The sequence below is a fragment of the Amblyraja radiata genome, chromosome 2 (assembly GCF_010909765.2).
Source record: "Amblyraja radiata isolate CabotCenter1 chromosome 2, sAmbRad1.1.pri, whole genome shotgun sequence".
NCBI lineage: Eukaryota > Metazoa > Chordata > Chondrichthyes > Rajiformes > Rajidae > Amblyraja > Amblyraja radiata.
This window is the reverse complement of record NC_045957.1, coordinates 144,468,601-144,493,971: the sequence shown is the minus strand read 5'-3', so window position 1 is coordinate 144,493,971 and position 25,371 is coordinate 144,468,601. Positions and strand designations below refer to the sequence as shown.

The window sequence follows — 25,371 nt, the reverse complement described above, 5'->3', positions numbered from 1 at the left end:
AGCTCGCGGAGCTTGATGAAGCACCAGAGGCATGCATCAACTTGCTCACCGATCTGGACACACGCCCTGTTGATGCACAGGAAGTGAAGAGAGCCACCAAGAAGGACAGAGTTCTCTCAAAGGTGAGGAACCACATCATGGAAGGGTGGCCAAGTGCAAGGAATCTTCTAGAGGAAGTAAAGCCCTTTGCCAGCAAGAAAGAAGAGCTGTCAGTGGAGGATGACATAATCCTGTAGGGATCACGAGTGGTCATCCCAGATAATCTGGAGATGAGGACTAGAATCCTTGAAGAACTTCATAGCACGCACCCTGGCCTCGTAAAAATGAAGGCATTGCCAAGATCATACGTCTGGTGGCCAGGAATTAACAAAGAGTTGGAACAACAAGTGAGAAGTTGTCCAAGCTGTCAACATAGTCAACATAGTCCGGTGGCAGCCCAGATCCATCCATGGGAGTTTCCTGAGAAACTGTGACTATGCCAGCCTGGACGAGGAGAATTTGCTGATTGTGGCAAATGGATTGAAGCCATTCGGGTGAAACACGCAACATCAGCAGCAACAGTGATTGCCCTCAGACGGTTGTTTGCAACTCATGGGTTACCGGAAACGGTGGTCACAGACAACGGTACGCAGTTTGTGTCTGAAGAATTTGCCAGCTTCCTCAGCAGCAGCAACTACATATGGGGAGATGGCAGCCCTGCCGGCAGTCTGTTCTTTTTTTCATCTTTTTGTTATTTTTAGCGTTTGTTAAAAGTTTGTTTTACTGTACTTCGGTTTGTGGGGGAGGGGGGAGGGGATCGGGTGAAACTTTTTTTTCAGCTCCTACCTTCCCGGAGATGTGATCAATTTTTCGGGTCACATTCTCCGGGCTCTGCGGCCTTCCATCGCTGGAGCTGGAGGCCTCCTCGAACTGTCGTGAGCCCCACCGCGGGGGGGATCCCTTGTCTGGGATCGCTCCCACCACGGCCTGTGGACTTACCATCAAGGGCTTGCAGTCTCGGGGGAGGCTAGTCGGGATCTCCAACGCCGCAGAAGGTTCGACCAGCCCCGACGCGAGGTTCGATCGCCCGGTGTGGGGGAGCTGACAACTCCCCGATGCAGGAGCTGAACGCCTCGACGCAGAGGGCCCGAACGCCGCCGGCTACGGGAGCCAAGAACGGCTCGAGGCCCCCGACTGAGGAAGAACACAAGGAAGGCTTGAACTTTATTTCGCCTTCCATCACAGTGAGGAATGTGTAGGAGTCACTGTGGTGGATGTTCATGTTAAAATATGTTTTTGAGTCTGTTGCTTGTAATTGTATGACTGACCTGGCCAGTGCAATTCCTCGTATGTTGCAAAACATACTTGGCAAATAAAATCTGATTCTAATTCTGGTCTGATTCTGAAATCCAAACATCACCCAAACACCCGTCCAGCAACGGACTAGCCGAAAGACGTGTACAGACATTGAAAGCAGGTGTGAAAAAAGGGAAAGGATCGGACCTGGAACTAACGCTCCTGAGGTTCTTGTTGACGTACAGAGTCACGCCTCAAGAAACGACTGGAAAGTCACCCAGTGAACTGATGTTCAGACGAAAGATCCGGACTAAATTTGACAGTCTGCAACCCGATCTTAGCAAAGCTGTCCGAAAGAAGCAAGCTTCAATGAAACAGGCAGCAGATCGAGGAAGCAAGGAATGATTCTTTGAAGTGAATTATCATATCATGGTCACTTCAGGCCCTACTTGGCTTTATGGGATGTTAGAAGAAGTCATCAGTGAAGTCATGTACAATGTAAAGTTGAGTGAGGGAAGAGTCATGTGTCGTCATGTCGATCAAATAAGAGCGTACTGGCCAAACGGTGACGAGCACGCCAGCGTTCAGCCAAGAGAAGGGGATCAACCAAGCGAGGAACCGCTGATAGTTTTGTCCACTTCCATCAGCTGGTGTAGATCCTGAAGGAAATTCAGAGAGCGGGGAACCTCTAACCCCGAGTGATAATACATCATCACAACCAGAGCCTGATGTCTCAGATAGCGGGCAAAGTCCGACACAGGCACAGAGACGCAGGTCTGATAGGACAAAAAGAACACCCAAAAGATTTGAGGATTTTGTTCTTTATAAATGATATCACATAGAGCAAGGTGTAATGTATTTGGTTTAAGGAAGATGGGTGGAATGTAAAATTATAAGTGCTAAGTTTAGGTATGATTCTTACGGTTATGAGGATATATTGTAAGATGACTACAATTTTGGAACTGTATTAGTCAATTATATTTTAGGTAAAGAGCATATACCGTGAAGGTGGAATTGTGTTACCTGCCTCCAAGTTAAAGGGGGAGGAGTGTTGTGTATGAATTATGATTAACATATTTAAGGTCTTGCGCAATTGACGCATGCGTAAGAGAGACCCTTCATGGCGTCCTGAAATAAAGTCGCTCGTTAGTTTACTCCCGTGTCCGAGTATTATTTAAAGTCCGTTTCCAGCACCAAATACACAACAGGGTCCATGTTATTAAAGTGTGCTCTGTGAATGCAGGATATGTAAGTCTACTGGAGTTTAATGTGGCATGGCTACTCACTGAACATCCAGTGAATTGTTTTAGGCCTTCGTTTATTTAGTGAGCCTGACCTCCCAGAGTATCTTACACAAGAAGTTAGGGGTTAGCTTCGCATATCAGGTTTGAAGAAACTGTGCACAAGGAAAGATGTAATGGCTCAAATGAAATGGAAATAGCTGAATCTCACAGATGGTCCAAGACTGGAGGAATTGACTCCTCGTCACATGGAGCTAAGGAGCTGAAGATCATTTGGAGACAGTGATTGTTGGTGTGTTAAGGATCAGCAAGTGCTATTGGTCAGTGGAACTGCTGTGCCCATTCACACTTTTTATCATCCAGACCAAACAGCCACAATACCTCAGCCTGAAACATGCTAAAAGCACTTATAATAGACAATAGACAATAGGTGCAGGAGTAGGACATTCGGCCCTTCGAGCCAACACCGTCATTCAGTGTGATCATGGCTGATCATCGCCAATCAGTACCCCATTCCTGCCTTCTCCCCATATCCCCTGACTCCGCTATCTTTAAGAGCCCTATCTAGCTCTCTCTTGAAAGTGTCCAGAGAACCTGCCTCCACTGCCCTCTGAGGCAGAGAATTCCACACTTACAACTCTCTGTGAGAAAAAGTGTTTCCTTATCTCCATTCTAAATGGCTTACCCCTTATTCTTAAACTGTGGCCCCTGGTTCTGGACTCCCCCAACACCGGGAACATGTTTCCTGCCTCTTATCTTGGAAAGTCTGCATCCATGATTAGGAAAAGGGGAGATGCAACGAGACCTGGGTGTCATGGTACACCAGTCATTGAAAGTAGGCATGCAGGTGCAGCAGGCAGTGAAGAAAGCGAATGGTATGTTAGCATTCATAGCAAAAGGATTTGAGTATAGGAGCAGGGAGGTTCTACTGCAGTTGTACAGGGTCTTGGTGAGACCTCACCTGGAGTATTATGTACACTTTTGGTCTCCAAATCTGAGGAAGGACATTATTGCCATAGAGGGAGTGCAGAGAAGGTTCACCAGACTGATTCCTGGGATGTCAGGACTTTCATACGAAGAAAGACTGGATAGACTCGGCTTGCACTCGCTAGAATTTAGGAGATTGAGGGGGGATCTTATAGAAACTTACAAAATTCTTAAGGGGTTGGACAGGCTAGATGCAGGAAGATTGTTCCCGTTGTTGGGGAAGTCCAGGACAAGGGGTCACAGCTTAAGGATAGAGGGGAAATCCTTTAGGACCGAGATGAGAAAAACATTTTTCACACAGAGAGTGGTGAATCTCTGGAACTCTCTGCCACAGAAGGTAGTTGAGGCCAGTTCATTGGCTATATTTAAGAGGGAGTTAGATGTGGTCCTTGTGGCTAAAGGGATCAGGGGGTATGGAGAGAAGGCAGGTACAGGATACTGAGTTGGATGATCAGCCATGATCATATTGAATGGCTGGTGCAGGCTTGAAGGGCCGAATGGCCTACTCCTGCACCTATTTTCTATGTTTCTATGAAGTCAGGACTTCAAATTCCCCATGTATCATTTAATAGGCCAAGGGCCACAGAACCCAGGCCGCAGTGCAAATTTCCTCTGCTTCCAGCCTTCTCTACCTTTTATTTAAATGACATTTGAGCTACTCTTTAACTCTATCTACCTGCCGTGGTACTGTGAGCTTTAATGGTCTTCATTAGTTGAACCTCACCTTTCCAACTTTTAATACCACATTGCTCCGCATTTTCCTAGGGAGAAAGCTCCAGATTTTCATTATTGCGTGTCTAAAAAGTGTGCCATGAACAGCTGAGCACAGATTTTAAGGTTACGTTGGCTAATTCCGAACTTCCCATCAAAAATGGGAAGCTTCTGTCAACTCAATCAAATTATCTTCATCAATTATTTCAGCCCATGTAATCCATTCTTATTTTCATTTCATTGTTCTATTTTTGGTTCTGACATGGGGATTTCTTTTTCAGTGTTATCATGGTAAAATGAAATATTTTCCCGTATTGAACAAATGCAGCTATTAAAATACTTCGACTTACAAATTTAATAAAGACCAACTAAATTTAAATTGGAAGCCAGTCCAGGCTTTATCTAAATAAGACTAAATCTTCATTATCTTTCATATAATTACACATAGTTTTCTGATTTTATCCAATATTCACTCAGCCTATTCTTTTCTTGTCTCTTACCCCATGATCTTGCCTCTAATTATTAGCATGTCATAAACAATCAGGACTGGTCAGAGTATTATATGAGTATTTTGAAAGGCACGTACAGTATTTTGAACGCAAAATGAAAGACAGTATGAATTCTGGGTTTGATATTCTTAGCACAGAGTGTAATCGGTGAAAATAAAGCTGATTTTTGAGATGTACTTTCAGTGATATTTTTCTTGGCTTTTATCGATTTAAACCAAGTTAAAAATGTCAAGCCACACTAGGGGTGCTGAAGAGCAATGCTCAGAACTGAACTGTGAACATTGAACTGTGTTCAATGCAGAAAACTACATAAGTCTAAGTTAAATTCTGTCCTTTGTGATGTACTCAGGAGCAAAGCAATTGCGGGATGGTCAGATGCAGAGCACCGAACAAGATCGAGTTGCAATTGCCTCCACTTTACGGATGTACTGTACCGTGCAGAGAATCAAATCCGAAGTAAGTTTGTTCTTAGATCTTCCCGACTATCCTCCGAAAAAGCATGCCCTAAAACCTACCTCATTGACCAGAATATCTCTTCAAGCACCTTATTAAAATATGTTTATGATGATTCATAGTGATTATATGCAGGAATGCTAAATGGAATGAAAGAGATCATGTTTGTTTAAAAAATGTTCATATTGCCACAGTGATGAATACTGGAGAAAATGGCCTCACCGTCTTCAGGGTGCTCACTAAAGAAGGCCAGTGGGTTTGGTTCCAAGCTAACGGACATCTGCCCTATAAAAACAAGTCTACAGAATATGCCACAGTGCCTCGAGAGGACCCCAAGTAAGTTATCTATTTTTAACAGTATTTCTATTAGAATTGTTCTTCATTTGTGACATCTCACTAAATCTACTATATGTTGTCTTTGAAGTAAAGCAGTTAAAATAATTCGTAAAAGGTCAGAAATTTGATGATATGGTGGCTCTATTGCTTGGAACAATGTTCTCGGGATATATCTTTAGTTCTTGGGTTTTTGCACAATTGTGGACTTACATGCTGCAATCTGCGACCAGTTACAGCTTCTCAAACTTGCCTGTATTTTACCCTCTGTCTCTATTTTTGGATCCTTCCAATCAAATTTCCACCATTGTCACAATATTGTCTAATCAAGGGCAGTTATCAATGTGGAGAAGGTAGCCTTCAGAACCAAGGTACACAAAAATGCTGGAGAAACTCAGCCTTCAGAACCAGTTTGAGATCTTTAATTTGGTTGACCACCCCATCTTCCTCAAATACCTCAGCTCCGTTTTACATGTAGATAGGACTACATTCTTATCTATCCAGCCAATGCCAATGAATCACCAGCAATGGCTTTTCTTCCCACAACCACAATCAACTCTTGGTTCCCTTCCATTTCTCATCATTGTACCGGCCTTCAACAACAGCATCCGAAGAACAGTGTCAGTTTCCCCAAAAAGCAGCTACTAGCTAAGAGACTGATTAGTCTTCTTTGTTTTTCTTTGTAGTTAGGCCTCTATGAATCGTTTTTCTTTGTAGTTAGGCCTTTTCTGGCACAATTATACTAGTACTATAGCAGAACTACAGCCTCACTCTTACAGCGATCTGGGTTCAATCCTGACCTGTGGGTGCTGCCTGTGTGCAGTTTGCACATTCTCTTTGTAACTGTGTGTTGCTCCTCCAGGTGTTTCAGATTCCTACCACATGCCAAAGACGTAGATTGGAAGGTTCATTGACCTCTGTAAATTGCCTTCATTGAGCAGTTGTGTAGTAGAATTTGTGGATGTGGATGGGAAAGTGTGGAGAATAAAATCGTATTCGTTTGGGTTAAGAGTAATGGGTGTTTGATGGTTGCTTTGGACCTGATGAGCTGAAGGGCCTGTTTCTCAGCTGTATGACTTGAGTCTTTATGCTCCTTTAAGCCTACCCTTCTGATCAAGCCATGCGCTTTAAATCTCCTTGTGCAGTTCAACCACAGATATTTTTCATAATAGAAACATAGAAAATAGGTGCAGGAGTAGGCCATTCGGCCCTTCGAGCCTGCACCGCCATTCAATATGATCATGGCTGATCATCCAACTCAGTATCCTGTACCTGCCTTCTCTCCATACCCCCTGATCCCTTTAGCCACAAGGGCCACATCTAACTCTCTCTTAAATATAGCCAATGAACTGGCGTCAACTACCTTCTGTGGCAGTGAATTCCAGAGATTCACCACTCTCTGTGTGAAATTTCTTTTTCTCATCTCGGTCCTAAAAGACTTCCCCCTTATCCTTAAACTGTGACCCCTTGTTCTGGACTTCCCCAACATCGAGAGCAATCTTCCCGCATCTAGCCTGTCCAACCACTTAAGAATTTTGTAAGTTTCTATAAGATCCCCCCTCAATCTTCTAAATTCTAGCGTGTACAAAGCTTCTTCGATTACCCTGGAATATGTTAGTTCTATTAAAGGTGGTGTCATTATTGTTGTAACCATACCCTACCTAGAATGGGTTTAGCTGGGTTTAAGTATTCATGTAATTCAACATTAATTATATTCTCCTGATTTATTTATACTTGTGTGTTGTTGCACTGACAAGCATCTCTGAAACTGCTGTTAATAAATAATGGTTAATTGATGTGGATGTTTTAGAGTAATCGTGTCATACAGCTCAACCTATCTATGCTGACCGAGATGTTCCATCTAAGCTAGTCCCATTTGTCCGTAGATAGACACAAAAAGCTAGAGTAACTCAGTGGGACTGGCAGCATCTCTGGAGAGAAGGAATGGGTGATGTTTTGGGTCGAGACCCTCCCATTTGTCAGTGTTTGGCCCGCATCCTTCCAAACCTTTCCTATCCGTGTACTTAATCAAATGCCTTTTAATTGTTGGTATTGTCCCTGCCTCAACTACTTCCTCTAGCAGCTCGTTCCATATACCCACCACTCGCTGTGTGAAAAAGTTGCTCCTCAGGTTCCTATTAAATCTTTCCCCTTACGATAAACCCATGCCCTCTAGTTCTTGATTCTGCTGCCATAGGAAAAATACTATATGCATTCACCCTATCTATACCACTCATAATTTTATACACCTCTATGAGATGCCCCTCAGTTTCCTGCACTCCAAGCTATAAATATCTGGCTTACACAACCTCTCCCTATAGCTCAGGACCACGAGTCCTGGCAACATCCTTTTAAATATTCTCTGCACTTTTTCCAGCTTACTGGCATCTTTCCTATAGTATGGTAACCAATACAGAACACAATACTCCAAGTACGGTTTCACCAACATAATGTTCCAATATCTATACTTAAATTCCTGACTGATGAAGGCCAACATACAAAAAGCTCTCTTTACTATCCTATGACACCATTTTCAGAGACTCCTGTTTAGGTGCAACCCATTAGAAACATAGAAACATAGAAATTAGGTGCAGGAGTAGGCCATTCGGCCCTTCGAGCCTGCACCGCCATTCAATATGATCATGGCTGATCATCCAACTCAGTATCCCGTACCTGCCTTCTCTCCATACCCTCTGATCCCCTTAGCCACAAGGGCCACATCTAACTCCCTCTTAAATAGAGCCAATGAACTGGCCTCGACTACCCTCTGTGGCAGGGAGTTCCAGAGATTCACCACTCTCTGTGTGAAAAAAGTTCTTCTCATCTCGGTTTTAAAGGATTTCCCCCTTATCCTTTGTTCTTATGCATGTCACCTCTGCCCTGGAAGAGATCCCAGAGGTCCAAAAATCTGAATCTTAGTCCTGTCACCATCTACTTAGTCATGCATTCATCTGGCCTCTCCTCCTATTCCTACTCTCACTAGCACATAGCACTGGGAGTATTCCAAGGATTACAACACTTGCGGTCCAGTTATTTAAACGTTTTGCCCACCTCCCTCTGCAGAACCTCATCCCTCTTCATACCTATGTCATTTGTGTCAAACTGAACAACAACCTCTGGATGCTCACCACGCCCCCTGAGAATGTTTTGCAGCCACTCCAAGACATCCTGGAGATGCCAAGGCAACACACCATCCTGGAGTCCTGTTTGAAGCCACAAAATCTTTTATCTGTCCCTCTAACTTACAAGTCTTCTATCACAATTGATCTGTTTGACTTCATTTAGTGCCTCCAAGCCAGTCTTGCTGTCACAGAGCTGACTGGTGCTGCTGCTTCTAAACAGTCATATCTCCCACCCTTTAAAGGTATCCAAATGAGTTTTGTCTTCAAGGGAAATGTCTTTCTCATAGAAACATAGAAAATAGGTGCAGGAGGAGGCCATTCGGCCCCTTGAGCCAGCACCACCATTCATTGTGATCATGGCTGATTGTCCCCAATCAATAACCCGTGTCTGCCTTCTCCCCATATCCCTTGATTCCACCAGCCCCTAGAGCTCTATCTAACTCTCTCTTAAATCCATCCAGTGATTTGGCCTCCTCTGCCCTCTGTGGCAGGGAATTCCACAAATTCACAACTCTCTGGGTGAAGTTTTTTTCTCACCTCAGTCTTAAATGGCCTCCCCTTTATTCTAAGACTGTGGCCCCTGGTTCTGGACTCGCTCAACATTGGGAACATTTTTCCTGCATCTAGCTTGTCCTTTCCTGCATATAGCTTGTCCTCTCATTACTGCCTTTTCCATTCCTGGTTATCAACCATCTATTTTCTGCATCTTTTGGATGTGACCATCTCACTTTTAGCCAGTGTTAATGAATGCATGTTTTAAAAGCAAATATTTAAAGCATTGGGGGACTGTATTTGAAATGCTGTTAACAGCGCAGCAGCATGTTGTGTGTGTGTTTAATTAATGGTTTTGATTTCCCACAGGGAGACAGACAGATCTAAGGAAGAGCATCTCAGGAACCAGTTGGGAACTCACCAAACAGGCAACGCCAATGGATATGTGTACAACAACTGTAGCGATATATCTTTGCAACTAAAACAACTCTACGAGCAGCCACCAGCAAAAGAAGGAAGAGAGGAGAAATATGCAAGAAATGAAGGTGGTGTCAGCCATAATGAGCCACTCAATTTTTGCACATCATTTACCAGACCTGCAAAGGTTCCCATTGCAGATGATTTATGGGTATCAGAATACAGTAGAGGCCCATCAAATCTGCACGGTCCCCTGAGACCAGTGGGGAGAATAAATAATGATCCTGCCCGAGTGGCTAAAGGCTTCTGTGGTAGAAATAGATCGCTAACCGAGCCTCAGCTCAGGGATAACACACTAACCTCCAACTTTCAAAACGTAATGCAGAACATCCGGGCTGTCGGAGAGAAGGTGCAGCAGAGCCAACTGTTTGACTTGCACTCCACTGATCTAGAGAGTTACCCAATCGAAAGCTGCAAATCAGAAGATGTTACAGCACTGGGCAATCCCATTAGTCATAGGTTGAAGGAGCTTCCCACGGAGTATTGTAACAATGCGGAAATGTTCCAAGGAGTGCAAGTCAAAAGCGAGTATAATGTGGAGCTGCACAATGGACTAGGTGGGACTGTGGAATCCTCAAGTCACCTGTGGGTTGACAACGAAATTGGAAAAAAGATGGTGGCGAGCTTCCCAAGACAGCCACAATTAAATTGCGATCCCAACACATTGGAACAAATATCACCCTGTGAGAAACTGAAAGCTCACCTGCCATCTCCACTCTGTGGAGCCAGCACAGCCAGGGGCAGTGGCCTGTGGCTGGGGGGCAGTGGTTGCAATCACAACAGGCCTTCCAACCAAGGAATGGACATGGTTCACTTCAGTTCACAGAAAGACACCCATTCCCACTGTTCTCACAGTGATCAGCAAACAGACTATTTGCAAACACATGCATTTCCATGCCATAGTATCCAGGATAAGGGCCCAGGCCAGGTGGAATACAAAGTACCACTGCAGTTCAAATGCCATGATCTCATCCATACTGTCATTAAACAAGAGCCCTCACCCTCTCCTCCTTGGTCTTGTGGCAATCCGCACAACGTACAGGCAGGCCTGCAGAAAAATATGCCCCACTGTTTGATCAATCAACTGACTCATAAGATTACACAAAATGCGTATTTGTAATTTTTTATTGAAAACAGAAGAAACTGTTGTGGATTTTTCAAAAATGCTTGGCTCAAAATCCTAACGTTCTGATATGTCGCCCCGTTGTTTAGTTTGCGGATTTTATGAGAGAATTTTATGACAAATTGGTTAAGACAATATTACATATGAAAGTTCAATCTTGGGCACATGAAAAACATTCAGCTTTTTATAGCCAGCCTTGTTTGAGGAAGATGCTGTCAGAAGAACAAGAACTCACCTCACATTGATAGAAATCACAGAAATGTTTGCAGGAACATTCAACATTGAACCACATGTTTGAGCAGGTGATCAATGCTTGGGCTAAGAGAAAGGTTTTAAAAAAGAGATAGCGGGGCAGAAAAAAAATAGGGAGGGAATTCCAGATCTACGGAACAGAACTTTTGAAGAAACAGCCGCCTCTGAAAATAGAATATAACCTGGTCAAGTTAAAAGATGCATTATGTTCAAGTGGTCTAGCAACTGAGGAGATTTAATTAATTTTTATTCTTTTCCACGGAGTTCCTGCTTTTGTCCTTGAGGCAGAAGCTCAGTGCTCTCCAAAATCCACGCTTGGTGGTCTGTACTGTTAACAAACTGAACCACTGTTATGTTTTTGCAGTCATGCCTAATCTAATCTAACCCGGAACATAGATTTCCAGACTGGAGAGGGTGGCTACATTTCATTCTTGTATGATGCTTGGTACTATCACAACATTTAATAAAACATTTGGACAGATACATGGATAGGATAGGTTTAGAAAGGATATGGGCCATACACAGGCAGGTGGAACTGGTGTGGACGGGGCATGTTGGTCGGCATGGACAAATTGCGCAGAGGGGCCTCCTTCTACGCTGTATAACTGTACTGCTCAGCAAGTCCTGCACAGATCAGGAATTGTACCTGGAATCTACTTGACTCAGCATCTCACCTGGTGTTTTGTTTAGTCCTCTGATTTACATTTGATTGTTAATGTTGTTAGAATTTACAGGTGGTCCGGACTACACAGTATGCAGAAAGCTTCACATTCTTTCCAATGGAATGAAATAAATTAGTTATGTTGCCTTGGGATAATTTTCTCCACTAATCAAATACAAGTTCTTGCCATGTCTATTGCATAGAACAGCTTGTGGAGGTGGTACAGACGTGTATTGGATTTACATTGTGTCCAACTGTCCAACTGTCACACCACAGTGTCCAACTGTCATAGGTACAGTAACTTTATTGTTTAAGTAGTAATCTGAGTGCCTGAATGCAAATTTGCAGCTATGGTGATCAGGAAATGGTCATCATTGTCATAAACATTCATCTGGTTCTTTAATGCATTTTAAGAGAAAAGACTTACTGTCATTCCCTATTCTGGTCTTATTGTGGTCCTGGTCTCACAGTAATATGTGTTACTCTTAATACCATTCTGAAAATGGCAATGCAAACTATTAGGTTGTTCATCACCTCTGAAAGCACCTAGGATGGTTCATGAATTTTCAAGAGCGAGTTAGAGTTAGATTTAGCTCTTAGGGCTAAGGGAATCAAGGGATATGGGGAAAAAGCCAGAACGGGGTACTGATTTTGGATGATCAGCCGTGCTGGCACATAGGGCCGAATGGTAATTCCTGCACCTATTTTCTATATTTCTATGAATGGCACCTTTATCAGTGGGATCTAAGTCCCATGTATATGTACAACATATGTCTTTTCCTATGTAACAATTGCAGCAACAACTTGCATATTAATGGCACTTTGTATTCTCCCAGGAAGATGATGTGTTTTTTCTAAGCAACATATATCAACGAATGTAAAACTTCACAAGAGAAAATAAGCCCATTAACCTTTTTGAACACCAGCATAAGATAGAAATACAACATTCTGTCAACTGATTAGTATGCTAGTGCCATTTTCTAAATATATAACCATGATAACACACATATAAGAATGTCAGTATTTTTTTAACAATAAATATTGAGGCAATATTAAGGTTGGGATTTTATTTTTAAGTAACATTTCACAGTAAAATGGTACATTTTTAAAATTCAAGTTGAAAATCCCACCATGGTATTTCAATACGACTTCCCCACAATAATTAATGTAGGCCCAGGTTTCTCCATCTGTAATAATTGCAAAGCCACTGGTGTTATTAGCGATTGTACTTTGAAATTAAGGGTATGGGATTTCACGTAGAAATCTGGAGGTTCACAATTTAGCCTTCCAAAGCTGGAGCTTTGAGCAGCTTTATCGACTGGAAACAAAGAAAATTAAATGAATTGGCAAAAGCATCCGATTCTTATAAACTCGTTTCATCCTGAAAACCAAGGTGTGTGTTAACAAGGACGAGGTAGAGGATCAGCTATGATTTGATGACCTTTTATGGAGGATCAGGCTTGGTACCCTACTTCAATTTCTATCTCTGACATTGTTGTGTTCTTAAGCGTTCTTTGCATGATATCTAAATGAGCAGTACATAGCATGATAATACTCACTATGTTATTTGGCCACACAAAAAAAACCCCACCCTTTCTACATGTGGATTGTAATTTCCTCAGGAAATAAAATCAAAATATGGTGTGCTTTATAATTTTTAATATTTATTATATTGTAGCTTTTACTTTAACATTCCAATCTTTATTTTGCACTCTGCTGAATGTTTAAAAGATTTGTTGTTTTTTCTTCCTGGTGTGTTATTTTTGAGAATTTGGAATCTGCAGGTTTGAAGACATCATGACTACTGGTAGAAACTGATGTTTGTAAATTATATAAATGAGATTGTTAAGGGGTTGGCCACGCAAGAGGCAGGAAACATCTTCCCGATGTTGGGGGAGTCCACAACCAGGGGCCACAGTTTAAGAATAAGGAGTAAGCCATTTAGAACGGAGACGAGGAAACACTTTTTCTCACAGAGAGTCTGTGGAATTCTCTGCCTCAAAGGGTGGTGGAGGCAGGTTCTCTGGATGCTTTCAAGAGAGAGCTAGATAGGGCTCTTAAAAATAGCGGAGTCAGGGGATATGGGGAGAAGGCAGGAACGGGGTACTGATTGAGGATGATCAGCCATGATCATATTGAAGGTATCGATCGGCTCGGCTCGAAGGGCCGAATGGCCTACTCCTGCACCTATTGTCTTTTGTCCATGCCTTAGAGATCACAAGGCCTTTTTGAGGTCTGGGGTATATTCTATTACTTCATTGGTAACTGCAGAATTTGGGCCATCATTTTCCTGCTTTATTTTCTCAATGCATTTTCTCCATTCCTTGGGTTTGCTTCGTTCAACAATTTTCCATCACAATAAAAAAAAGATTCATTTTTATCCCATCTGCAGCTTCTAGTATTAAATAAATTAAATGTTAAGAATGACTTTTGATTTGTGAATTGACTGATGAGTATGCTGTCAATGTTGCTGCTCTTTTCTTGTAACTATGTGTAACCACATTAATGTATAGAAAATGTTTATGTAACAGCATTTTTTAGTCTCAACACATATATAATATCCTTGTGCTATTCTATTGTTTGCTTTCTACAGAGAAAATGGTGTTGGGGAGAATTCATTGAAAGGAGCACTTGCAGGTCAAGTACGGACTGTTACATGGTCACTGATTCAATTATGTGCCTTAAAGAACACTTCATTAAAATGCCTACTGTGTGGAAAGAGATGTTTGCTAGGTCATAGACCTTGTGATTTGAACTTCTGTGGGATGCCATCTCCCCTCTTCCCTTTTTTAATGTGCTGTATTTTTGCACTAAAATGCACCAGCTGTTATTACTTTGCAGATTAATTGTAGTGGATGTACCAGGTCCATTGCAAGTTTTTTCTGAAGAATAATTGATGTTCAGTTCCACTCAGTTTGAAGTAGAGATGAGTTGAGTTGAATGGCAGTTTCTGGGTGTGTCAGGGGCAATATAAGAAGCATTGTCATACTTTCTGTTGATATGACATTTTTATAGTGAATTAGGAGACCTATATCTTTAAATGAAATGGTCTGTGTTAAATCAAATCCTACTCTGTGCATTCAGATGGGAAAAAAAAGGTCCTTTGAAGTTACTTCAAAATACATCAAGGAAAGTTGACCCTGGTCAATAATATTCTTTAGACATTATTGATAAAATCTCTGATCTAATTATTTTTTTATTGTGGGCTGTGAAAGCCTACAATGTCGAGATGCTTGCACATCTCACACTAGAACAGTGACAACAGCTCAAAAATATTCTATCTGCTGTTCGGCACTTTGAAACTCCCTAAGAGAGTGAAAGAAGTGCAAATATATTTTTTCCATTTCCTATGTTAACTTATCATGTTTATACTCCCCCATCCATCATGACTCAGCAATTCCCATTATAAATGTGGATTTAAAGAATTAAAAATGACAAAACACTTATGCAAATTTATACTTTTAAGTATGAAAATTAAAGAATGATACAAGCATTCTTTTTCAGAAGGTCCTGAAGATAGTTTCCTATGAAAATAATATTTGGAACATTTTAGTTTACAATGTTATTTTCAGTATTTCCTTACATAGAATTAAGCAAAGAACATTTGCCTTAATTTTTTTTTCTGATAATGTGGACTTAACAAGAAAAACACATTAAACTTTGAGCTTTTCAATCCATAAATTTCTTTTCAAATCTAGAGTGAAGGATTCTACATGTTTTGCCATTTTGAAGTGTATTAATTATTATTTTATAACTATAAAACATTGAAATTTGTAGTTTAAAAGACTACCTGCAATAAAAAAAATGTACATATTTTATCAAAACCGTTGTAATTTCTTCTTACTGTCAATGCAATTAACACATGCCCGCATACAACAAAAATAAATCATAAGAATAAAACGTGCCCTCATTCTTCAAAACAGTGCTGTTGTATTGGCCATCACAGTCCTTGCAAATCTATTGTCTACTGATACAGAGTATCAAGTCTACTTCGCCATTCAGTCATGGCTGATTTATCTTTCCCTTTCAACCCCATTCTCCTGCCTTCTCCCATAACCCTTGACACCCTTCCTACAAGAATCTGTCAATCTCTGCCTTAAAAAATATCCATTGACTTGGCCTCCACACCCGTCTATGGTAATGAATCCCACAGATTCACCACCCTCTGACTAAATAAATTCCTCCTCATCTCCTTTCTGTAGGTACGTCCATTTATTCTGAGGCTATGACCTCTGGTCCGAGTCTCTCCCACTGGTGGAAACATGCTCTTCACATTCACTCCATCCATCCCTTTCACTGTTCAGTAAGTTTCAATGACGTCCCCTTCATCCTTCTAAACTCCAGCGAGTACAGGCCCAGTGCCGTCAAACGCTCATCATATGTTAACCCACCCATTCCTGGGATCATTCTTTTAAACCTCCTCTGGATCCTCTCCAATGCCAGCACATCCTTCCTCAGATATGGGGCCCAAACCTGCTCACAATACTTCAAATGCAAATTGACCGATGCCTTATAAAGCCTCAGCATTAGATCCCTGTTTTTATATTCATTTGGCCGAATGCAAGCAGGTGCGACTTGCATGGATGGGCGTCTGGATCGGCATGAACAAGTTGGGCTGAAGGCCCTGCCTTGCTGTATGACTCTATGATTACGACTCACCCATAATAGAGATATGGAGAGAAGGCAGATACGGGATACTGAGTTGGATGATCAGCCATGATCATATTGAATGGCGGTACAGGCTCGAAGGGCCGAATGGCCTACTCCTGCACCTAATTTCTATGTTTCTATGCTTCTATATACTTTATTAAGTAAACTCATTGATGGTGAAACGATTTATTCAGTTTTAACTTTTTATTCTAGATTTAATAATTAACTAGACTTTACTTGAAGGTACACAAAATTGCTGGGGAAACTCAGCGGGTGCAGCAGCATCTATGGAGCGAAGGAAATAGGCGACGTTTCGGGCCGAAACCCTTCTTCAGACTTTACTTGACCTGTTTTGCCACTTCTGACCCAGTATGCATCCTTGCCAATATGTTATAATTCAAGCCACAGTTCACATTAAAAAAACATTTCAATGTTAACATATGGTCCAGTTTGGAAGAAACATTTGTGTGCATCTTTATGACTGATGAAGCGTCATAGATGTTCAAAATAAACTCACAGAATAGTGTTGATCTAATGTATGTTCCCTTCCAATTAATGGTATTAGATCACATTGTTTATTTTGGTATAATTTTGGTTAGAACATTGGAATCATCTCATTTAAGGGCACAACAAAAATAGAGCTCTCTCGGGACAGACAATTAGTTATTTTCATGACGTAAATGTAAAGCTTCATTATAAAGGTTCATTCTTTTAATTAGATAGCTTCAAAATCCATGAAGTCACATGAGCTCAGAGAGATATTCACAGTTGTCATCTGTGGAAAAGTATCCGAAGATGAAAGGCAGCTGTGAAAATGTGACAACATCATTATACACAACTGTGAGAGAAGCAAAAGGTGCCAAATAAAGGGAAAGTTTCAAACCTGATGCCAAATAGTTAAATAATTTGATTTTTACAGCTACTTTCATGATTTCAGGCTTATCACCTGTCAAAGCTTCTACTAAGACATTATGACAAAGTACTTGGCAGGCTTTCCAAGATAGCTTGGGATTTACCTCCCCCTAAGGGTGTGAGGAATAAGAGGAATCTCTTCCTTCTATTGATATCTAACTTACATCTGGTGAAACGGGCCATACAGCATTCGATCATAAATTTTCCAGTTGGCTGCTGGATCAGTTCACAATCTGCCAATTAGATTCTAGTGGTCATATATTCTCTATATCTAGCATTGCTTCTCTGTCTCTATTTTCCAGGTTGTTTCTAGAGTAGGACATTTTATTTCACTTTTTTCCTGATGTGTCTCCTTACGCGATGGTACCCAGTTACGATGAAGTGTTGACAAACTGTTGACAGGCTTCAATGAATGTTGTTCTTGGTTTGATTGCTGACATGTGTCAGTAACTAGGTATTGATCGCACATTTTCTAAAGCTATGAGGTCGAGGGCTGGGTTCCATCAAGCACATGAACTCAACAGCGTGACTGAGACCAGACCATCACAATGTATGGAATGCACAGAATAAACCACAAACTTAACTGTACATTCCTAACAGCATTCTTTGGTTACGAGACATTCCTAGCGCAGATGGCATATATACTTCCCATTGACAGTTCACAGTAAAGATGGTGCTATAAAATGAATGGCTTCTAGATTTCTCCAGTGGGTAGCTAGCAGATAACTGAGGACCGGGAGGGGCTGATACCCATCATTTCACCCAAGCTCACAACTTCACCTACATCACTTCAAAAAATTGTTGTCTCCCATGAGTCAAGAATAGGTAAGACAGTTGGCAAAGGTTTAAAATTCCCATTTGCCTCAATGGTCAGTAAACCTTGACATTGCTTGAAGTTTGAGGCTGGATTATAGATTAATTTGTCTTTGGGCAAAAGATATCTCCAACAATTAAAAAAAAAGTAGTCTTATGGAATGATACAAACTGATATTGGTCAAAGATGAGGCACGGGCGGCCTCATAAAGAAAATACCAAATGTTAGTGCTTAAGTGCAGTAGGTATTTTGAAGGCAAAGGGAATGTTGGTCTTCATGGAAATGGGGATGGTATTAGAATATAAATATTTTGTGATAACCATAACTATGAGACTATACCTAGGTTAGTTTGCAGAGTTTTAGTCTCCCCGTTTCATGAAAGAGATACTTCCATAGAGGTAGTGCAGTGAAGATTCAATTGAATAGTTATTGGGATGAAGCACGTCCATAATTCCGCAGTTGCCTTTACTTTTCATTTGGTAAATGAGAGATAATACTGTGAGAATGTCTCCCCCTTATGGAGGTCTTGAAATAAGCAACATTATGAACATTCCTTGCTAATGATGTTTAATCTTCAGGATTCTGGACCAAAGAGAGCTGAAAAATGATGGTGAATCACAAAGGACATTCAAGACCAAGTAAGATAAATTATTGGATTGCAATATTGCATTATATTGGGCTGAAAAATGTTGAAGCTGGCAACTGGATCTTACTGAGTAGTGGAGCAGGATCCCACTGTTTTATCCAACAGTAGCTTAAATTAGGAAAGGGACCAGGCAGGGTGCAGTCATGATAGTGAGAAGTGGATGACAATGATCCGCTTGGTCTCAGTATAGAGTACACGGTGGCACTGGCATAGTAAACCCCCATGCTATGCTAAAGATCCTGAGGTATGTGTGCAATTTCCACCATATCAGTGGAGGAATTTAAATTCAGTTGATTAATCCTGTTCTGCCTGCTGTTTGGCAGATGGTGGAGTGTGTCTTTCTACTTGCATATTACAAGGTACAGTAATACTTTGATTAGTGCTCTAGTTACATTTCTAAAATATGGAACGTGGAACAGACCCTATGTGCTCATTATAAAGTAGCATAAATGGTGATCTGATCCTTATGTTATTTTTAACTCACTTATTACTAACTCATGCTAACTCACTTTACACTGACCATGCAGAAACTGTGTATGTCCTACCCATGTTGTTAGTGCCTACACATTACACAGTATCACAGTACGATGTGTCCTAGCCCTTGCATTGGAGTAGGGTTCCTCTCCAGGCTTAGGCAGAAGTCCCAAATCTTAGCAATGAGAAGCAAGGCCAGTTGGGTCTTTGCTACAGATCTCGTTCAATGCTCCGTGCAATACCGTTTCCGAACACAACTCTGAAGAAGGGTTTCAGCCCGAAACGTTGCCTATTTCCTTCGCTCCATAGATGCTGCTGCACCTGCTGAGTTTCTCCAGCTTTTTTGTGTACCTTCGATTTTCCAGCATCGGCAGTTCCTTCTTAAACAACTATATTCTTGTTTGCTCCTCTCAATTAGGAGTGGCTTCCTGTTTCCACCAAAGATCCTATAGCAGAGCAAGATAGACCACTCCTTCTAAATGCAATGGGCTGCCGTGTAGTACACAACGGAGTGGAACGTGGGCCTTTTTTTCATCCATTTCAGTAACCCGACCCGACCCGACTCGCTGTATAATCAACGTTGCGGGGGAACAGTTTGTGTTAATAGAAACATAGAAACATAGAAAATAGGTGCAGGAGTAGGCCATTCGGCCCTTCGAGCCTGCACCGCCATTCAATATGATCATGGCTGATCATCCAACTCAGTATCCTGTGCCTGCCTTCGCTCCATACCCCCTGATCCCTTTAGCCACAAGGACCATATCTAACTCCCTCTTAAATATAGCCAATGAACTGGCCTCAACTACATTCTGTGGCAGAGAATTCCAGAGATTTACCACTCTCTGTGTAAAAAATGTTCTTCTCATCTCAGTCCTAAAAGATTTCCCCTGTATCCTTAAACTGTGACCCCTTGTTCTGGACTTCCCCAACATCGGGAACAATCTTCCTGCATCTAGCCTGTCCAACCCCTTAAGAATTTTGTAAGTTTCTATAAGATCCCCCCTCAGTCTTCTAAATTCTAGCGAGTACAAGCCGAGTCTATCCAGTCTTTCTTCATATGAAAGTCCTGACATCCCAGGAATCAGTCTGGTGAACCTTCTCTGTATTCCCTCTATGGCAAGAATGTCCTTCTTCAGATTAGGAGACCAAAACTGTATGCAATACTCCAGGTGTGGTCTCACCAAGACCCTGTACAACTGCTGTAGAACCTCCCTGCTCCTATACTCAAATCCTTTTGCTATGAATGCTAACATACCATTCGCTTTCATCACTGCCTGCATGCCTACTTTCAATGACTGGTGTACCATGACACCCAGGTCTCGTTGCATCTCCCCTTTTCCTAATCGGCCACCATGCAGATAACAGTCTACTTTCCTGTTTTTGCCACCAAAGTGGATAACCTCACATTTATCCACATTATACATTATCCATATCCAATTATAATTCTGAAAATGAGGAGAAGATTTTTACCAAAGAACTTTTATTTTTACGAGGATGTTTCCGTAACCGGCTTCCATCTCCGCACTAGTATTTTTGCTCCGCGATGGGATGTTTGGTGCGGAGGCGGAAACCGGTTACGGAAATGGGGCCGAAAATTACCCATGAATCTGCCCATGACCGTACGACGTCTTTTTCGTCGAGTGATCTATCTTGCTCGCTATAGGATCTTTGGTTTTCACTGTGTTTTATCAGTTGGCTCAAGCACCCTGCACCCCCCCTCTCACCCAAAGAAGCAGGAAGAAGTTTATTACTATTTTAATGCTCATAAAACCCCTCAGTTGAAGGACAAATAGGCATGCCTAATAAATGTTATCTCTATCAATGATGCTAACATCCCATGAAGGTAGACAAAATCTGGAGAAACTCAGCGGGTAAGGCAGCATCTATGGAGCGAAGGAATAGGCGACGTTTCGGGAGAAGGGTCTCGAGTCGCTCCATAGATGCTGCCTCACCCTAAGTTTTTCCAGCATTTTTGTCTACCTTTAATTTTTCCAGCATCTGCAGTTCTTTCTTAAACACTAACATCCCATGAGGACATTTAAAGAAATCCTGATCCACCATATTCAAATCTCTGTAGGTCTACTTTTGGCATTAGTGATAATGCTGCATATAAATCACATTTTCCTGTATACAGCCTTTGAGAGAAACTCAGTGTTGAAGCTTATGGTACATTAAACCTCATAAAGATCTAACCCGTTTTCTTATTTGTGCTATTCTGCAGAGCAACATATTCTCAAGATCATAGTGACATTGAACACTTCCTATCTATCGGGGCAATCAGCACCTGCAAAACAGTCACTTTGGAGTCAAATTTCTAGGCAAATATCAGTGCATTGTTAGATAAAGTGTTGATGTAAATGGCAGTTATGGGAGTTGAATATTTTGTAAACTAAAGCATTGAATGCTTTTAGGACATAAGTCCGTTAAAAAACATATTATAACTTAATTTATTAATTGTACACAGTGTGTCCATAGGATGTGGAACCTGCTCCATGGTATGTAATTGATGCAAATAGCACTGTTAAAAACTTTGGAAAAGAGGTTGGATAAAACTTTGAACGATAGAGCGGTGAGAGGAGGTAGACACAAGAATTTACATATCATTTGGTTGAAGGCTACCCAAGCAGAATACGAAGTGCTGTTCTTCCAGTTTGCATGTGGCTTCACTGTGGAAATGGAGGAGGTCAATGACAGAAAGGTCAGTATTGGAATTCGAAGTGGAGCTCCAGCAGGCCTTGACAGATAGAATGCTAGTGTTCAGCAAATTGGTAGCCTAGTGTTCAGTTGGTCTTGCAGACGTGCAGGATTCCACATTGGGAGTACCAAATGCAATAGACGAGGTTGAAAGAGGAAGCTGAAGAGTTCTATTTGAAGAACAAACATTGGCATAGTCCAGTTTGACCAACAAATTGGTTCTGGGCGTTTATTCCTTGTAAGTGTAGAAATGCTTAAAATAAATTTGGATACACAAATCTTAATAAAAATATACTTATTTCTAGTGCAGTAGCGTCATATTTCCATAGAAACTTACCAACTGTGCTTACCCCTTTGACATATACAGCCTACCCCTTTGACATACATCTTCCTCTATAAATTCACATTTAATTGGGTACTTTATAGATAGTTTGTGAGCAAGAATTAGGTAGCTGATGAGGATAATGCAAGAACCGAATGTACCTATCGGGACAGTTGGATGAGTAGTTTATGAGGTAGTGTGTCTCTTCTGCCATTTTCACAATGATTCATGTGCTCTCAATGCTCAGTGGTATCTGAAATGCATCTTTTCCATGCTGAACATTCTTGCACATTTTTCAAGGAATCTTTGAGAAATAACCTTGAATATTTTCATTTGTCCTCCTGATGATCTCTTATGATAGAGATTGAAACAGAGAGTCATTTTTATAATCTGTTATTAGACATGCAAACGTCATTTCCTGCCCAGGAATCCAACGAGTCTCAATATGAGCAAAACACAAAATGTTGGAGGAACTCAGTGTGTCAGGCAGCATTTGAAAAGGGAATGGACAGCCAACATTTCTGGTCAGGACCATTCTTCTTACTGATTGCTGGGAGTGTTGACATGGGAGAAGGCGCATACATTGATTTCCTCTTCATTACAGCGAATAATTCACTGGATGCGATATGGATATTTTAATGGTGGAGATTGGGCAAATTCTTGATTAGAAAGGATAAAGGGGTTTATGGGGAGAAGGCAGGAGAATGGCGTTTTGAGGCAAAGATAAATCCGCCATGATTGAATGGCAATAGACTTGATGGGCCGAACGGCGTAATTTTGCTCCCAGAACTTATGAATTTCACAGATATTCACTGGGTTCCTCACCTTGCACTGTCTGCTAAGATAAGCAACTATCAGAGATCATATAAGGTGAACTATTTAGGTATGTTTCAAAACTTACCTTCAGCGGCACTGCAGTTCTGCCACTGGCCGTGTGCACGACTTTGGCGCCTTTGAAGAGGGGGGCGGGATTAACATGCCGTTTTCTCCTGCCTGTACACGATATATTTTCTCGAACTTCTACCTAATGCTGAAAATTCATTCCAACTGCCGTTCTCGGAATTTAAAAAAAACACGGGACAATTTCAGCGCTGGAGTAAAATAAAATGCGACTTCTAACGCCATCAACGCAGGTAACGGAACGGATCTCACTTACGGGACAAAGCAAGGTAAGTTGTTTATTTTTACATATAAACTTGCTTCTTAGGATGGCTTTAGTCAAAATTTCACGTTGCGAAAATGTGATTTGGGCCCCATACGATCCGGCAGTGTTTTTCCTGCCGACATGGGGTTTAAATTCACCGCAAACCGCAACATTCCAAACGATCGCGTTCCACAAAAACCCACTCGCAAAATGGCCATTAATTTAATTCAACACTAAATTCCTTCCATTTGGCCTATAAATTAATGACAATGAGTTTTAAAAATAATGTTATATTGTGAATTCTTGTGTGAATGTTCTTTGGACACTTCGGCTATTTAAAAATGTTAACCTTTTCTTAAGAAATGTATAGATGTTTAGATCTAGTAATTGAATTTTGTAATTAGCTACAATTAGGTAACTAATTATATGCTTTCATTTCAGATCACCCAAGTAAGATTGTTTCATATTTGTTTCAGAATGCTTCAATCTATAATAACTGAAAATTTATTTCAGTTCTCTTAATTTTTAAGAAAGTTATGGGCTTCTGACTGTCCTCGAAACCAAAGATTATAGAGGAGCTAGGATCTTTGCTCGAAACTGTCCTCAGTTACCTTTTTTAATACTGAAGATATGAAAGTGAATTAGGTGTCAAATTAAACTTATTATTTTATTTTATTTTATTATTTATTTCGAACAGAATAAAAGAATAAAAACTAAGTGTGAAACAGCATACAAGAAACAAAACAAAAATATTTATAAAGTGTCATAAACAATATCTATAAATAAATGAAATCGTATGTGTCCGAAAAGGAGCAGGAAGATGCCAAAGCTTATTAATTAATAATAATAATACATTTTATTTATGGGCGCCTTTCAAGAGTCTCAAGGACACCTTACAAAAATTTAGCAAGTAGAGGAAAAACATGTAAGCGGAATGAAATAAATAGTAGAGACATGACTAGTACACAAATTAAAGACAGAATTCAATTCAAAACACAATATGAGGCAATTCAAGCACAGATGGAAAAGGGAAGGGGACGTGGGGCTAAGGATAGGCAGAGGTGAAGAGATGGGTCTTGAGGCGGGACTGGAAGATGGTGAGGGACACGGAATTGCGGATCAGTTGGGGGAGGGAGTTCCAGAGCCTGGGAGCTGCCCTGGAGAAGGCTCTGTCCCACCCCTTATTCAACTGCTTGTAATTATCTTATACAAATTTAGCAGCTATATGTAGCAATGTTACAAAATTTTGAGATTTTAAAAATCAAGTCTGTAATTTATCCCATCAGATAAAGCATAAAAATAAGTTTAATTTGACATCTAATTCACTTTCATATCTCAAGTATTTAAAAAGTTATGGCCATTTTCATACTCGGAAATGAGCATCTTGTTCCCTATTGATTTTCTATGGACATAACAAAAAAGTTGTGATCGTGAACAGTCAAAAGCCCATAACTTTCTTAAAAATTAAGAGAACTGAATGAAATTTTCAGTTATCATAGATTGAAGCATTCTGAAACAAATATAAAATAATCTTACTTGGATGACCTGAAATTAAAGCATATAATTAGTTAGTTACCTAATTGTAGCTAATTTCAGACTTCAATTACTAGATCTAAACATCTATCCATTTCTTAATAAATGATTAACATTTTTAAATAGCCTAAATGTCCAAATAATATTCACAAATAATTCACAATAAAACATGATTTTTAAATCTCATTTACATTAATTTATAGGCCAAATGGAAGGAATTCAGTGTTCAATTGCTGTAAATAAATGCCCATTTAAATCAGCTTTCCAGTGGGTCCCTGTGGAACACGCTGGTTTAGAACGTTCACATTGCGGTAGATTTGTGCCTCAAATGCCGAGAAAAATACTGCGCGATATAATGGGCCCAAATTGAGCTACTCGCAATATTAAATTTTGTATAAAAGGATCTTTAGAAGCCCTTTTTAATGTAAAAATATACAACCTAACTTCTGCTATTTTCTTTATGAGACCCAGCGGTTGCTGACGGTCGCGGGTTTAGAGATTGATTTTTAAACTACTATAACTATTATTCAAGGCCTTTAAACCTAA

At 40.8% G+C, this 25,371-nt stretch overlaps 1 protein-coding gene across 3 annotated transcripts in view; it reads left to right on the top strand.

Annotated features, from left to right (window-relative positions):
• ahrr (aryl-hydrocarbon receptor repressor) overlaps positions 1-13,262 on the top strand; it is a 246,024-nt gene extending 232,762 nt beyond the window's left edge. For 2 of the 3 annotated variants that reach the window (XM_033016767.1, XM_033016766.1), the window contains 3 exons: positions 5,073-5,179; positions 5,371-5,512; positions 9,493-13,262. In XM_033016767.1, coding sequence (XP_032872658.1) covers positions 5,073-5,179; positions 5,371-5,512; positions 9,493-10,720 — 1,477 coding nt within the window. In that variant the 3' untranslated portion in view covers positions 10,721-13,262. The remainder of the gene's footprint in view (positions 1-5,072; positions 5,180-5,370; positions 5,513-9,492) is intronic. The other variant, XR_004410989.1, reaches the window with a different exon arrangement.
• Positions 13,263-25,371: the final 12,109 nt, after the last annotated feature.